A 17,021-nucleotide genomic window follows, 5' to 3' on the forward strand; every position below is an offset into this window, starting at 1 on the left:
AAGAGTCTGAATGATCTGTCATAAAGTTACATTAACTATCTTTTAGGTGTTCCTGATCAAACTCTGTTCTTTCTTGGCTGGACCTCGGGTGCAGACTCTACTGACCATTTGTTTTTATTTTTTTATGCTCTGCATCTGTGGCATTAATTGTTCAGTTGGTCAAGCACTGCTGAATCTTTGGATACTTTTAAAAACCACCTGAAATCCTCTCTCCTCTGTCAAATCCCCAATTAATTGCAATGTTTATTTAGTGTCATAATTTGTACTACTGTAAACTATTCCAAGGTGTTTTGTTGTAGCATCCTTAATTTTATAACAGAACTTAGTGATTGCACTTTGAAGGGAGAATCCATTTGAGCCTTGGGATGAAGGCTAAATTAAGAAAAAGCTCTTACCAGATACTCATGAATACCCTTGGAGAAAGTTATCTGAAAAGGTGCTGCATATTTTCTCCACTGATTTAAAAAAAAAAAAAAACCCAATTTTTCAGGAAACATTTTTTTATTAAGGACTTCCACAAAGTTTTCTGTATACTTTATTTTACCATCCTTATGGGCTACATCAGTCACTGTTGGATACAAATGTCTTCCAATCAGGGTTGAGTTAGCATTGCTCAGGAAGGAATCAACCAACTCCCTAGGAAACAGTCACCACCAAGTGAGTCACAAGAGAATTTTTATTTTAGGTGCCAATCTGGCCAAACAACTGAAATCTCATTAAAAATGAAATGTATCTTTACCAATAAAATACTAAACGTGGTATAAGGCATCTGCAGTATTTGCCAGTTGCCCAGCACCGAGGAATACTCAGACACTATGCTGATATTTCAAAGATAATATGTATGCTCTGCCAGGAAACATCTAAAGCCAAATCTGGGCCTCTTTAAACAGTTTCACTAGCTGAAACTGCAGTGAGCAAATCACCACCATAATGCTGGAAGCAGTTTAGAAGAGGACAATAGATCTTATTCTAGCAGTTCCTATACCACTGACTGCATGTTGCCGTGCCTTTAAATTCATGCCCAGATCAGTAACCAGTTGTGCTTGTCAGGCCTATGTTAATAGAGTTAGCTTTATATATACTCTTGTCGAACAGGCCACCAAAGACATTTTGGAAGGTTTTCTGGTAGTGTTAAATCTTTAGCTGTTGGTGAGTTGAGGTTAATTTCCTACTACTGCGTTTCTTTTAAAATAACTGCTATTATTGTATTTGTGTGGAGAGTGCAAATTTTAAATCCTTCTAATCTGTGCCAATTTTAGAAAAACAAAGACTATGCCAGTTTTATATTGTCAGGTTTGGACATCACCCAAGTCTGTTGGCACAGTGTGAAGCAAAGTATTGCTTGATGGTATCTCATAACTCAATGGACTTGTATTTTGTAGTCTGAAACCTCCCAAACCAGCAAAATCCAAGCAAGAGGGGAGGACGGTCCATCTTCTCAGAGGCATTTGTTTTTAAAGATTTGTTTTCTTTCTATCTGATCAATGTTCAAAAAACTAAGCAGTTTTTATTTTTATTTCAAATAAAAGTAAAAAAAAAAAAAAAGCACTTCTAAAAGTATAGAATACTTTACCTGTTATGTCCCTTATTCTTAGTGCTTGAGGTAAGTGGTCTTCAACCTCTGGTCCACAGACCCCTGGGAGTTCACAAATTAGGTCTAAGATTTCCAAAGGGATCTGTAGTTCCACCTGACATTTAAGGTCCACAAATGAAAAAAGGTTGAAAACCACTGCTCCAGGTTAGCATTTATATCGCTGTACAGTATAGTGTGTGCACAGCACAAAGCAAAACTAGCTTTTTAATTCAGATAAATGCCAACGTTCTCCAAAGCAGGAGCGGGTGCGAGTTCCCTAGAGGAAGAGCACGACTTCCTCTCCCCTTGGGCCGGGCATTATTTCTGTCTTTGCCTGAAATCGAATCGCGGGGAGCAAGGGGCCCAGCCAGCTCACTCACAGGGGCAGCTAGCGACCTCTCAGCCCGGGATGTTGACACTATTCAGTTGGCTTCTCTCATTGGCTGATCTCCGTGCAGCAAGCGGTCTTTCCGGCCCAGCACTTGTACAGCTTGAGATATACACTGCTGCGCAGACACGGGAGCGGGAACAGCGCCGTGGAGCTCCCACATGGAGCCCGCTCTTCTGGGCGGGTGTAAATGTGTAAGACTTCCTGCAACGCTGGAGCCAAGCCCGAGGGGAAGGCCAGCGGGCTGGATGCCTCTCACCCAGCACCTCCCCCCGCCCAGCTCTGGGGCTGCAACAGCACCCAGTGGGCTCCTGCACGGAGGGTTGGCTCCTCCCGTCCTGAACTCGCCCGACCACATTTCACTGGCACGGCCTGCTGCCCAAGCGCTGCCATCGTGCCCAGCGGGGCAGAGCTTCTGCTTGGAGGCGGCTTTGTAGCACGCCCCGCCATTCTCCTTCTCCTCCCCCGCCCCCCCAGTCCTCCACACCCCCGCCCCTTTCCAGCCTCCCTCTACAGAGCCCCTCTCCTGCTCTCTCTTCCAGCCCCCCGCCCACGTCACGCGGTTCGTCTGCCGCCCCCCAGCAACTTCCAAGCCCCTCTGCGTAGTGGCCCCCGCCCGCCTACTCTCTCGCTCGTCCGTAGGGCGCATGCTTGGGTTATGCAACAGCCCTGCCTGGCCGCCCAGGCCGCGCTGCCTGAGTGCCGCGGCCGCAGACCAAGGGTGCCGTCTCGCTGGAAGAGGCCGGGTCGGTGGGGCGCGCTCGCGGCCCGGCCCCCCGGGTGCTGCCCCTGAGGCCACTGTCTGCGCGGCGCGCCGGGCCCGTGAGTGGCAGCGGGGGCCGCCGCCAAGTCCCGCCTGTTCCGCTCTCCCTGCTGCAGGCGGCGGCGGCGGCGGGGTGGCTTCCTGCGCGCGGTGCCGCTCCCCCTCCCCCCGGCAGTAGGAGCCGCAGCGGCAGCAGCCCGGGTCCCTGAGCCATGGCTCTGTGAGAGCAGCACATGGCGGCCGCAGCTGCCATGAGCCCCCAACTAATCCACACAACTCCCCCCTGAACGGCCACCTCCAGCAGCAGCGCCCCCACCGGCTCCACCGCTCCCACCCCGCCCGCAACTCCAGCCACAGCCCATCGCCCGGCCAGCACCCAGACCCCGCCGCCGGGCCTGCGCTCACCCGCCGCCGCCGCCCGCCCGTCCTCGCCATGGGAGTGCAGGGATTCCAGGACTACATCGAGAAGCACTGCCCCAGCGCTGTGGTGCCCGTGGAGCTGCAGAAACTGGCCCGGGGCAGCCTCGTGGGTGGGGGCCGCCAACGGCCCCCTCAGACCCCGCTGCGCCTCCTCATCGACGCCGACAACTGCCTGCACCGGCTCTACGGCGGCTTCTACACGGACTGGGTGAGCGGCGGGCAATGGAACCACATGCTGGGCTACCTGGCGGCGTTGGCCAAGGCCTGCTTCAACGGCAACATCGAGCTCTTCGTCTTCTTCAACGGGGCCCTGGAGAAGGCCCGGCTCCACGAGTGGGTGAAGCGCCAGGGCAACGAGCGCCAGACCGCGCAGCAGATCGTCAGCCACGTCCAGAACAAGGGCACCCCGCCGCCCAAAGTCTGGTTCCTGCCGCCCGTCTGCATGGCGCACTGCATCCGCCTGGCCCTCATCCGCTTCCACATCAAGGTGAGCAGCGGGCCCCAGCGGCCTCCCCCGGCCAGGGTGCCAGCGCCCCCTCTCGCTGCGCCCCTTGCCCCCCCCAACTCCACCATGGCACCAGCGCCCCCTCTCGCTGCGCCCCTTGGCCCCCCCATCTCCTCCATGGCACCAGCGCCCCCTCTCGCTGCGCCCCTGGCCCCCCATCTCCACCATGGCACCAGCGCCCCCTCTCGCTGCGCCCCTGGCCCCCCCATCTCCACCATGGCACCAGCGCCCCCTCTCGCTGCGCCCCTTGGCCCCCCCCATCTCCACCATGGCACCAGCGCCCCCTCTCGCTGCGCCCCTTGGCCCCCCCATCTCCACCATGGCACCAGCGCCCCCTCTCGCTGCGCCCATTGGCCCCCCCCATCTCCACCATGGCACCAGCGCCCCCTCTCGCTGCGCCCCTGGGCCCCCCCCATCTCCACCATGGCACCAGCGCCCCCTCTCGCTGCGCCCCTTGCCCCCCCCATCTCCACCATGGCACCAGCGCCCCCTCTCGCTGCGCCCCTTGCCCCCCCCATCTCCACCATGGCACCAGCGCCCCCTCTCGCTGCGCCCCTGGGCCCCCCCCATCTCCACCATGGCACCAGCGCCCCCTCTCGCTGCGCCCCTTGCCCCCCCCATCTCCACCATGGCACCAGCGCCCCCTCTCGCTGCGCCCCTTGGCCCCCCCCCATCTCCACCATGGCACTAGCGATCCCATCTCCACCATGGCACCAGCGCCCCCTCTCGCTGCGCTCCTTGGACCCCCACCATGGCACCAGCGCCCCCTCTTGCAGCTGTCTCCAGTCCCTCTGGCCAATTCCCGGCGCTACGGCCTGGAGAGGTTGGGGAGGGGTAGGGCTCTAAGATGGCAGCAGAATTGCCCTCCCGGTAATGTCCGTACCGGGTTCAGAGAGGGGAGGGAGAATCATGTATTCCCATATCCGCAAAATGTCGTCGAAACCTGGCGGCTCGGGCGGGGAGAGGAGGTTCGGCGAGCTCCCTGGGAGCGGCCTCCGCTGTCCAGAGGCAGCTGCACAACTGAACGCGGCCAAAGTTTATGCTGCTGCCGCTGCCTTCTCCGCGGACTCCCTGAGGCTGGAGCAAAACTAACTAGCCTCGCTGCCGCCTGGGAGCTGTAGGGTGCCCTTAGCAGGCAGAGGGGAGGGTGTAGTGAGCACCCGGGTGTCCTCAATCTCCGCTGGGATTTTCTATTTATACGTACCTGTCAGCCTGTGGAAGCAAAATGAGGGTGATTTACAGCATCCGGGGAGAGTCCCTTCCCAGGCGAACTGCCCAAATGGGCTACAGAGAGGAAAATTACAGTTTCAGCTTGTCTTCAGAATGGGGTATAGAAACAACTTAATGGTTTCAAAGACAGGACTAGTTATGTTGCTTTCCCCGGTTTTCCTTTTACCCGTTTTCACTTCTTTCGGTGCATTTTATATTATTTGTCCTTCTTCCCATCTTTCTTCCTTTTATTTTATTTTTATGGCTGGGGGTGTCTGTCCTTATTTCCCCTTTCTGTTGTAGTCTCTACCCCTTCATTTGTATATTCTCTTCTCCACTCTTCTTTCCCTGCTCCCCTTCATGTCGTCTTGGGGTAGAAACCAGAGAGTCCTACTCACGCATCAAATGTGGCTGATGATAGTGTTTTGTAGGGTGACAGTGAATTTGCAGGTATCATCCTCCAAATGCTGATTAGCTGATAGTCTTGTTTATATATACATTTGGGTAGTGTCTTTTGCTTTAAAACTGGGTGCAGTATTCTGTGCTAGATCCTCTGCCTCCATGTTCTTTTGGGGGCCATTGTTCCATTCATGTATCTGACTTGTAAAATGTCCCTTCCTGCCCTGAGTTCCCTCTTCTTAGAAACACACTTAACTAATTTGCTCCACAGGTAACAATATACTCTAAATTTTTGCAAAAAGAAAAGGAGTACTTGTGGCACCTTAGAGACTAATGTGCAGTATTACATATTTTTTGCCAAGAGTTTAAATGGGCGTTATAAAACAACAGTTACTAAAAAGTCTATAAAGTTGTATTGTACCTGATAGGCCAGCAACAAGTTCTGCCAGGAGGCAAGATGTTAATTTGCATTTAAACTGAAGATGTTTTGACTAAATGAAGTGCATTATCAGAGGCTAAAATGTAGATGTTCAGAATCTATGGTAAAAAGCTAAAAATAACTTGTCAAATATAAAGAGGCCCAGAATACTTCCTTAAAGGGGTTTCAAGTAGTTTAAACTAATTAATCCATTATTCTAAAATAATTGATTAACACAAAGTAGTGTCATAACCTATTTTTCTTGTAAACTAGAACTGCTTAACATATAGTTATGCAGCTGTAGTTTACAACTGTTTTTATTTCAGACAAGTGTAAATTTGCTGATAGTTTTGACTGCAGGAGGGAATGTCTTTGAGGCTTCATTATAATCTTTTTACTCTAGCATCCAAGAGATAAAGTTTGCAAAACATTTTATATACTTTTATCCTGCTTTCCAGATTTGTAGTAATCTTGCAGTAATTTATTTTTGACATATATTTAATGGATATTGCAAAAGAAAATTTTGTAGCTGAAGCCTGGAATGAAAATTCCAGGAATTATTTCTTTAAACGTCCACTAAGGAGAAAAGAGCAGAAGTTGGAACACATACTAACTAGTTGCCAACTTTGTCTATTACTTCTGTAGCATAGTAAATATTATGTGACCTTCAGAGTTGTGCCACTGATCAGTAATTGGAGCTTAACATTATTCGGCTTTTGTACTGTCCGTTTTGGCAGATTACACCACAGCTGTAACTGGGCCAAAGGATAACTTTGAGGTCAGGGCAAGTTTCTGTATAGATTGCTTTCTTGACAGGGTTTTGAAGAAGCGATCTTTTGGTTAAGTTTTTCAGTGTTCAGCAAAAGGGAGAAACAACAAAATAACTTATTTTCTGGAATTTTGTGAGGTTCAGTGAGACCTTCGTCACAGAGGAAAACTTACCATTTTATTTTCCATCTGGGACTTAAGGTTGAAAGGCCCAGTGTTAAAAAATATCCTACATTTTAGAGGCAGCTACAGCTCAGCCTAAGCTGATAGTGGAAGTCCCACCCCTTGATCCCATTGTAGCTGGTAAGAAATTTTATAACTCTCTGGGTTAATGTATCTAGTGTAGTGATTGGTTAACAGGAATGACAGACATACAATGTGTTACTATTACTGACAGGTTAGTGTGAATGATTGTCGTGTTCTTGTATGTATGTACATTTAATTTTTTTTTGTATGAGAGCTTGCGACTAACAGGAGAAGTGAGATTTCGCCTTCCTGTGTTAGTCAGATGTGGCATATAACTAGAAATCCCTCAGGGTAGAAACTCTCTCTTTCACAATAGTCTGTTATGTACTGCAAAACACTGAGGCCTGACATTTATATAAAGTTAAAGTCCTTTTTTAGTCATTGGTTACTTTTGTCATGATGGCAGCTATTCTTTTTCTTATGCTGTACCTGGCCAGCATGAAATAGTTTGGTTTTTGTATGATTTCTCTAAGAACTTGAATGATTAGTTCAAGTCTGGTTATGTAATGTGATTATATTAATCTGTTTTTGCAGCTTGAAAAAATATTTTTAATGCTTTCTAAATAAAAGGATATTAAAGATCACCTTGTGGAAGTATCAAGTCTGATGTGAAATTATTGTTATAGTGTAATATGTCCTGTTGTCTTTCCATGAAATAGATATTAAGAGGTTTTTTTGTTTAACTCCTTAATTTCTGGAACTCCTTCATGATGCTTTTGCTATTGTTTAAATGGATACTCTGATCTGATGTCAGGGTGTATAATGTACAAATTCTCGGTTCTGAAGAATATTTTTTGCCTCTTAGCCCCAGAGACTTGAGGATTTCCCGCAGTAAAATAAAGGTTTTTTCCTGCCTTTTTTTGTAGATGAAATGGATAGTTTTGCCATTGATTAACATGCAGCAAATTAGTAATAAGTTTTAACTAGCTGTTAGTAGCTGACTATATCTACACTATCACTTTTGTTGGTCAGGGGTGTGAAAAAACACACCACTGACTGACATAAGTTTCACGGACAAGCGCTGGTGTGGACAGCATTATGTTGGCAGAAGATGCTCTCCTGCCAACATAACTACTGCCTGTTGTTGGGGGTGGTTTAATTATGTTGATGGGAGAGCTCTCTCCTGTCAGCTTAGAGCAGCTACACAGTAGACTTTACAGCGGTGCAGCGGTGCTGCTGTAGGATCTCTAATGTAGACATAACGATAGTCACTTAAGCAATATGTAAACTGGATTTGTGTGTTGTTTCTATTTTTTTGAGTACATTTAATGTATGTGAAGTTGCTGAATTTGACAGCTTTGTGGCTGTTCACAAAAAAGAAGAACTGTGGCATGAGTTTCTCTGTAGTGCCCTGCCAATATGCCTACAACTTGTCCTGGAGGAACCAACTTTAGTGGGGAGAGTACAGTTCATACTTATTGAATCCTTGGCCTTTTTGCTGAGATTGTGACTAAGGGATCAGTTGTGGTGTGTTTTGTGGACACATGTCCCTTGGGGAGCTGGATTTACCTTACCAAAGCACTTGGAAGGTATCAAAGAACAATCCTTTTTTAGTCACTGCCAATGTTGGAGAGATTCAAATTGCTGACCTAGAGATGGAAGGCAGCTCTGTATTGCTCTGTTTCTTTAAACTGTGAAATGGGGAGAATTTGTTAGTAATCCAAATAGATGATCAGTTTATATAATCAACTAGGATGCTGTGTAGATAGTATATATAGATAATTTTAAGATTAGACCATAAACTTCCTGCTTTTATTAATAATTTATTTTCAAGAATATATATTTTTTTAATTCAAAATTAGCTTCTTTTTTGTTCTCATATATTATTTTCTTTTATTGATCATAGTTCAGGTGTTCTATTTTATAGTTCTCAAATGTACTTTTCTCCTCTTTAACCCTTATCCCAAACCTCTTCACCTTCTACTTACCCCCACAGTTTCTGGCAACGTTCTGGGTGGGCAAGAGTAAATTGAACTTGCATGTTTAATTTTTTTTGCCTGTGCATAATGCAATAAAATCTCACTGCAGAATGGAATGTCTTATTTTATTTTGGTGTTTCAAGAAGACTAGTTTTGAGAATATTGGTAACAAGTTTTAAATATGAACTCATCTTCAGTAATCTTATTTGAAACATTTGATGTTAGGCCTCTCTGAACTCTTACAGACTGTCCATTAGCTCAGTTTATTGTGTTAAGAAAAATGTAAATACTTCCCATCCAGAGCAGTTTTAAAAGCTTTGTAGATTACTGCAGCACAACATAAGCTAAAACAGGTTTCTCTGAGATATTAAATGGTCTACAGATCCTTATTTTCGTCATGAGCTTTTCTTTGTTGTCCATTGAAAGAAGTGTAATTCATGAAACAGAAACTTGTTTTTATGCCAAGCACGTTTGTTAGAATTTAAATGATTAAGCAGTGCACGGACCTAGCATTGTTAGTGCTTTGGCAGAACCTCATTTTCTTTTCCGTGTGTGTCAATTTAAGATTTACTATTTATTTTCTCTTTTTCTGTTCTGGCATCATTTGCACATGACTTAGATTTAAACTTAATTTTTTGCCTTTTTAAGCACTGAAAATTGTTTCAAGTTGCATTGCTTTTTTTTTCCCCCAGATTATTTCTGATTTTCACCTTTGTGCTTTTTTTGGCATAACATGCATGTTCCAACTAGTTTGATTTGTACAACTTTTAGACTGTTTATCTCTAGCTTTTTATACCATTTTGTGGCCCTTGTATCTGGTTTGGATTTTGGTAAAGTTGGAAGTTCGCTGTACCTTGACAGGCAGCCATTGCAGCTCTTCATCGTATAACAGCTCAATTATTTGTGGTACTTAAACACAGTTGTTCAGTAATATGAGCCCATGTGCACAATGCTAGGATTTAAGATTAACTCTATTAAATTTGTCATAAAAATTGTGCTAGTAACCTTCCCAATTTAAAACATTTTATAGATCTGATTTTTGAACTCTTGCTTGCTTTATTTTTATTTTTATTTTTTTTGGAGTGACCACAGTCATCTCTGACAACTTGATAACCTGCTACAGAGAGTTTTTCAAACTATCTTGGACATGAACAAAACAGCCACGCATATCACACCAGATGGTGATGTAACTAATTAGATACTTATGAAATGACTCTTAAGATGTTACCTTTGTGATTGGTACTTTGAGAAGCAAGGGAATGCATTGAGAAGCTTTGTGCACCATTGACCTTAAATGCAGATTGTTGCAATCAGGATAACTTTGACATGGAGTTAAAAGATGAAGATAGAAAGTGAGACATAGAAGAGAATAACTTTTTCCTCTTCCCTTGATACTTAACAAATATACCAAACATAGTTTCCCGAAAAAACTAGGTAAAAGTTTTAAGAAAATTGTACGTTTTAGCAAACTTTAAATTGGCTATTTCAACAAAATACTGAGTGAGATGTTGACTGTCCAGTAACTCAAGTCATGGTTTCTAAATATGAGTCAATCATGAAGTTACATGTGGAAATCTGAACTTATACTGGGGTATCCTTACCAGAAGCTTGAAAATCAATAGAAGATTAATACAATGTGACTATTACATGCAGATAATATGGAATAATATTCAGAGCACAAGGGCTTTGTTCAAACAACTTTTTAAATTTGCTTTTAGAACTAAAGCTTCTTTTTTACTAAGTAATCAAGTGTTAGTTTAAACTATTCTGATTTGACCGAAGAGTGATAGAACTATTATGATTATTTATTTTATGTGTTATCATACTGCATAGGAGACCTGGTCATGGACCAGGAGCTATTGTGCTAGGTGCTGTAGAAACACAGAACAAAAAGACTTCCTGTGTCCCAAACATCTTACAAACTAACTCGTAAATTTGGTTAATTTATCACTAAGTCTAAGTTTATAACTATATAAACATATGTATTGTGGTGAATTGAACTGTTGTTTTACCCTCGTGTTTGCTATTTTTCTTGGGTCAAGGTGTTTTACTTTTAAATTCAGATGCTTGTGGGGCCAAGTTGTACCAGCATGAAAGCTTTCGGCATTTTTCAAAATCACTGACTAATAGTTTGGGATGTAGGTAGCAGCAGAGGACAAAGGAGTAAGTTTTCATAAACACAGTGTTTTATTTTTTTTTATTTTTTGGGGGGCTTGATATTGCAGTTGTGGTTCCTATAACTTGTTGCAGTCATTGGAAGTTCAGTGTGTGGAAGGGCAGACTGTGGAGTGTTGGATTCTTATCTGACTATTTTAAAAATTATTATTACACGAGACCCTTGTCGTCTGATCAGGAAGTTTACTTATTTCCAATGTCAGAAGTTGGTCTTTATTTGACTTACTTGAACCTTCTGTAATTAGGTTGGCCTCTGTTGGGACCAATCTGTTCTAGTTCTTTCAGTGGCTAGGAAAGTACATCCTTGAGAATCTTTTTTCCGTAAGTTGGCTAATATTGACTGGTGTAGTAGTGTATGTGCGTATTATGAAAAAATGTTAAAATGTAATATAATACAATAATACTGAGCTATCTTTAAGTAGTATCACTTCTGTCTGAATACCTTTCAGATCTTAGTGTTTTCGCAACATGCTACCTATAGCAGTGTTTGAAATCTCCGCTCAAAATGCGTTCTTTGGATCTCTGTTTTATTCTACACTTAACTCCAAATGTTCAGGTTCTTCTTTATGGATCTCAGTGTATTATGCTAAATATGAAAAAGACTGTTAATGCTTTTTTCTCTTCTTTTATAGGTTGCACAGAGCATTGAGGATCACCATCAAGAAGTAATCGCTTTCTGCAGAGAAAAAGGTTTCCATGGTTTGGTTGCATATGACTCCGATTATGCATTGTGCAACATCCCTTACTATTTCAGTGCCCATGCCCTAAAACTGAGCCGTAATGGGAAAAGTCTCACAACAAGCCAATATCTGATGCATGAAGTTGCCAAGCAACTGGACCTGAATCCAAACCGTTTTCCTATTTTTGCTGCTCTGTTAGGTAGGTTAAGTAAGAGAATTTTACATATTGTGACTTGTGAAACGTACAACTTATATTTATATTTACAATAAATGATTTGTAAAAGATGTATGTGTATAATATCTTTAACAAAGCTCTTTCCTTGTATGACCTGTTTCCCTTTCCATTGTTTTTGAGCTATTATATTCTGTCACTCCATACTCACTGCAGCTTTAGGTTCCTTGTGGCACTAACTTGTGCATGTCTGTGAATGCAATCAACTTTTGAGTTGAGAGAAATGCTCTGTGAATAGCTAAAAAGATTGTGAAAAGAGTAATGCAAATCTCTTATGGAAATAAAGTAGGAGTTCTGCAAAAGCTCTCACTAGCCAAAGCATTTTACTTCATGAATGGGAACAAAGTTTTTAGACAGCTTCAGTCATATAAATACACTGTATTTAAGCTCTATTTTAATAACCATGGTTTGTCTTAGTAAGTTTTCAGATAGATGTACTTGTGTAGTCTATCCATTCATGCTAAAAATGTTGAATTGTGTAGGTATCTTGCACTTCCAGTGTACTTTTTATCTCAGATATGAGTGTTGTACAAGCATTAGTGCCTCAGCTGCCTGGATCACTTCTCTGTCACTGAGGTGGGTCCGAACAACCGTTTCGCTACAGGACAATTTATGTCCAGAACTGAAAAGTATTGTATTTAATTGAAACTGCAGGGAAGTATTAGTATGCAGTATGTAACTATCTCAGCTAGAGTTTGGCTAGGACACTCTCCTGCCTCTGATGATACATGCCATGAGATCTTTAATGAGCCCAACTAGTGAAGACCTCAGTTCCATGTCTCATCTGAAAGATGTCACTTTTAGCAGCACAGTACTGCCCACACCATTCTAGCACTTTGTTCTATTACAGATTTGCCAATTACTGTATCACTAGTACCATTGCAGCACTGAGGTTTTCTATGGGCGACCTCCAAAGAATAAAACTTACATAGACTGGTATCCTAAATTCTGTCTGGGCAAAAAACTATTGAATGCATGTTTTCCATCATGGTATGTTGGATAGAGCACCAGACTAGGCTGAGAGACTTGGATTCTATTTCCACCTTTCCCATTGACTTGCTGAGTGACCTTGGACGAATCGCATAACCTCTTTACTTTAGTTCTTTCTCACTGTAAAATGAGTATAATACTTCAAGTGCTTTGAAATCTGTAGATGAAAAGGGCTATGTATTACTCCCTTGACATGCCAGTGCTCTAGTAAACACTAAAATTCATACACAGACACACACACACTTTGTCAAGGCTAATATTTTCCCTACTAAAAAGTGAAATCCTTTTACATAAGAATGGAAAGAACCATACAGCAGTGAGTGATTCAAAAAAGACTTGCAGTGGGATCATGCAGGAAATAGATAAGATTTCTGGTCATGTTAGTTCATGTTTTCTTTCCGTGTCAAGAATAGTTATCACTACCACTCCCCAAATTGATAAATTGTTATTAATATGAAGTACTGGTAAAACAACTAGTGATGCTAGGAGTTTTATGTGGGCGGTGGTTGGTATTGCTGTTGCTAGAATCTGTCTAAACTGACACTTTAAATAACAAAATAGTCCTTAAAATTTGTTTTTAGCAGAGAAAACCTTGTCTTTCTGTGATTTAATGTTTTGAATGGCTTGTAAGCTTTTTGAAGTATATTCCACTGAAGCTTATTTATAAAACAAGCCTGTTGAAACAAAAAAAGTTACCAGGTATTTTTGTGGCTTGCTTCGTATTGGTTCAGACCTTGAATAACCATTGAGCTAACATCCTGACTGATTTTATTGTTTTCTTATTTTTTGGAGTCTGAGTGATGTAGCTGTAGAAAAGATTCTATATGAACTCTGCAAAAAGAAAAGGAGTACTTGTGGCACCTTAGAGACTAACCAATTTATTTGAGCATGAGCTTTCGTGAGCTACAGCTCACTTCATCGGATGCAGTGAGCTGTAGCTCACGAAAGCTCATGCTCAAATAAATTGGTTAGTCTCTAAGGTGCCACAAGTACTCCTTTTCTTTTTGCGAATACAGACTAACACGGCTGTTACTCTGAAACCTGTCTATATGAACTCTGGGCACTTGAACTGTAGGATTCTTCAGGCTTATCAGTACTATGCTGTTTGTCATTGAATATTGTAATTCATGTTACTGAATTTAGGCACTGCAGTACTATAAATAATTAAACTTTTATAAAGATTTATAGGAAGGGTTGTTCGTTTATTTGGGCATAGTGTCACTAAAGTCATCTCAGTATTTTGAGATACTACTTGTTCTTGAAAGATAGTGTGTAATTTTAATCAATCTTAAATACAGTTAAAGTTGTATGTAATCTGGTAAATGTTTAAAAGCAGCACATCTTACGTAACCTGAATAAAACTATAGGTGGGCTGCATGTCTTGACAGATGTCTCAGGCTTGGCTCATGTGGTCTGCAGGTGTCCTCTAAACCTCATAGATGGGTTGAAGGCATCGCTTAGTGTTAAGGATGCCTAAGGGCTTGTCTACACAGAGAAAATAACCGGCTCTGCTGTAGTGGTATAATTATTCTACTGTGGCTATGCTAGTATAACTCCCCTGTGAGAACACTCTATTCTGGAATAATTACAATTAAGATAGTATCTTAAACAGCAATTATAATTATTCCAGAATAAATTACTGTTATATCAGAATAAAGTCACTTATTTCAGAGTAGTGTGTCAGAATAGGAGAGTTATACCAGCATAGCCACAGTGGAATAATTTCACTATATAGTTATGCTAGTCAATTTCCATGTTTAGACAAGCCCTTAGTGTTTCTGTTTTTAGTCTGTGTTGCTAGTTCCCTGTTAAAGTTCACCTTTTGGGCTGAAGGTTTCTATACCCGGTGCTACCCAAAGGTGAATAGCTCTTAAAACTTTGAGGGTGAGAGAGGCTCCACCATTACTGAGTATGAACACAGTGAAGACAAATGGTGACCTTTCTTAAAAAAAAAAAAAAAAAAAAAAAAAAGACAAAATGGCTGGGGTTAAAAAGTTGAAACTTGGCAGGGAAGTGCTTTTGAGTATTTCAGCAAAGTGTTTGGATCAATTTTGGGGGTTTAAAAATCAGACTTTGTGATGGGTGTGTGGGTATGATTTTTTGCAATCTCCTCCTGAAGTTTTCTCTTAACTAGGGAGCACAGTTTGTATTGTTCAGGTTTAATTTAGCTGCTTATTGTAGGAAGGAGAGTGCCTCAGATATCGGGTAGTTAAGATGCTGCCAGGGACATCCTGTTTTGGGTAGTGTGTGCACTTAACGACATCTGATCCAACTCGAAAACAGTGGGAGTTTGGACCTACTCAGTAAGTGTTGACTTGTATACTTGAAAACCTTGTGTGAACCTTGGTCAGCGGAAAACTAAGCACAATGTGAGGTAAGGGGCTCTTATTTAGTGCACTCCTTGTATTGGACAATGTTTTTAATTGATGTCTAACCTTTTTATTTAAAAAAAAAAAAAGTAGTAGATGTCATAAAAATGGGAAAAAAAATTGAGGTTGCATAGTTAAGCACCCAGATCAGGAAACAGCGGAGCTAAGGTTGCTTGTGTAACCTTAATCTCTTCCCCATTGTGCGTATGCAGTATAAGAAATCTAATTACTCATTCACATGCTATTTCTCAAACAACAGGGTTGTTTTATTGTTTTTGTTTTTTGTTTTGGTAAAAGAACTTCAGGTACATTTCATAATTTATACTGTCTTCTATGTGTGATATATCAGACATAGTACTTAAGTGCAGCTGCATCTTCTACTAGATATCTTAAATTTTATTTAAAAATCCTATACTTGAGAAATGATCATGTGCATATATTTGTTATAGCAGTTTGATTACAAGTGGACAGAGTTAAGCAGATTGACACAAGGAGGCATGACGGTTGAGTATCAGGCCCAAGGGCTAGAAACATAATTATTTAAAATGAAATCTTCGATCCTGCTGAAGTTAATGAGAATCACCCAGGAAAGCTTCCTACATGTCCACGTTGAGTGGATTTTTCAGCCTTGAGTTGAGGTTTACTAATCCTGACTTAAATTTGGCTCCAGTGACCTAGAGGTCTGTAGCGATGAAGTAATTGCTCTATGAAAACTGTTTGATATTCTTGTTGTTCTTAATGGCCACGTGAGGACACACAATATCATTTCTCTCCTTGATGGTAGTCTCAGCAGGAAGTGAAGGATTTGAATGGGCATGTTGACTAAATAGTTTGTCCATTCAGGTAAGGAGTGAGATATTCCGTTCGATTAGTTTGAAGAATTTTGAACTGCTTTTTTCTCTGCAGTTGTTGTTAAAGTTTGCAGTCCTCAAACTGTGATCCAGAGGGTATCCTCTCGTGGTATGGAGAGGGTGACTAACAGCAAGGTACTGGTTTCCCTCAAGTCAGCTAAAATACATTACTTTCCTAATATTAATTTTCCTTGTAAATAGTTGCTGTGGTTGCCACAGCAATATGTGATTTGTTAATGGGAAAGAAAGGCTAAGGGCTGATCTATACTGAAAAATTAGTTTGACCTAGCTGCATCGCTCAGGGCTCTGAGAAATTCAGCACCATAGTTAGGTTGACCTAACACCCAGTGTAGATACAGTTAGGTTGATAGAAGAATTCTTCCGTTGACCTAACTACCACCACTCAGAGTGGTGGTAGTGGAAAACCCCTTCCGTCAGTGTAAGAAGCGGTCTACGTTATGGCATTTCAGAGGCATAGCAATAGTGCTGTAGCTCTGCTGCTGTGGAAACTGTCGAAGTGGTGAAAAAGTTTGAAAAATCCTGCTTTAAATATATTGAAAGCACTAGAGACTAAGCCTGTAGCTTTCTACAAACTTAGTAAATATGGAAAAATACTTTGTTGCTACATTTATGATAGTTAAATTTAATTGAGTCTGTAAGGATTTCTTCTCATTCTTTGTAAAATCCATTTTCAGATGCTGTAATCTATTGCTTTGTCATCAGTGAATCATGTTCTTGCTTTATTCAAGTTGTTTCCTCCCATTTCTTCAAACCTTTTTTTCTGATTGCAATGTACTGTGCTTTGGAAGATCAAAATTATTTAAATAACTTTCCACTTTGCTAAAGTGGTTTAGCTGGTAAATGACTATGTAGCTTGGTCATTAACTTGCCAGCCTTTTTCATTCCCAGGCTAACCAGTTGACTGGAGGTAGTATTTACTAAATAATTAGTAGAACTGCATTGCTTAATAAACTATCTTAAAATTAGCCCATATTAAAATTAGCAAATATAGTGAAAATATGGGGAGAGAATAGTTTCAGATGATGGCTTAGTTACATTTTTGAAAGTAGGATTTTATGTTAACCTCTTTGTAGTGATAAACACCCATTTTTTCAT

At 42.1% G+C, this 17,021-nt stretch overlaps 1 protein-coding gene and 1 long non-coding RNA gene across 2 annotated transcripts in view; one reads left to right on the top strand and one right to left on the bottom strand.

The window, feature by feature from the left end:
• Positions 1-522: 522 nt before the first annotated feature.
• On the bottom strand, positions 523-2,485 carry LOC144268288 (uncharacterized). The gene is made up of 2 exons (XR_013346723.1): positions 1,574-2,485; positions 523-636 (listed from the first exon to the last, which is right to left on the bottom strand). It is a non-coding gene; the product is annotated as an uncharacterized LOC144268288 (long non-coding RNA).
• An 86-nt stretch (positions 2,486-2,571) lies between these two features.
• FAM120A (family with sequence similarity 120 member A) overlaps positions 2,572-17,021 on the top strand; it is a 118,553-nt gene continuing 104,103 nt past the window's right edge. The window contains exons 1-2 of the mRNA XM_077822984.1: positions 2,572-3,631; positions 11,416-11,662. Coding sequence (XP_077679110.1) covers positions 3,158-3,631; positions 11,416-11,662 — 721 coding nt within the window. The 5' untranslated portion in view covers positions 2,572-3,157. The remainder of the gene's footprint in view (positions 3,632-11,415; positions 11,663-17,021) is intronic.

This window comes from Eretmochelys imbricata, chromosome 7, assembly GCF_965152235.1.
Source record: "Eretmochelys imbricata isolate rEreImb1 chromosome 7, rEreImb1.hap1, whole genome shotgun sequence".
Lineage (NCBI taxonomy): Eukaryota > Metazoa > Chordata > Testudines > Cheloniidae > Eretmochelys > Eretmochelys imbricata.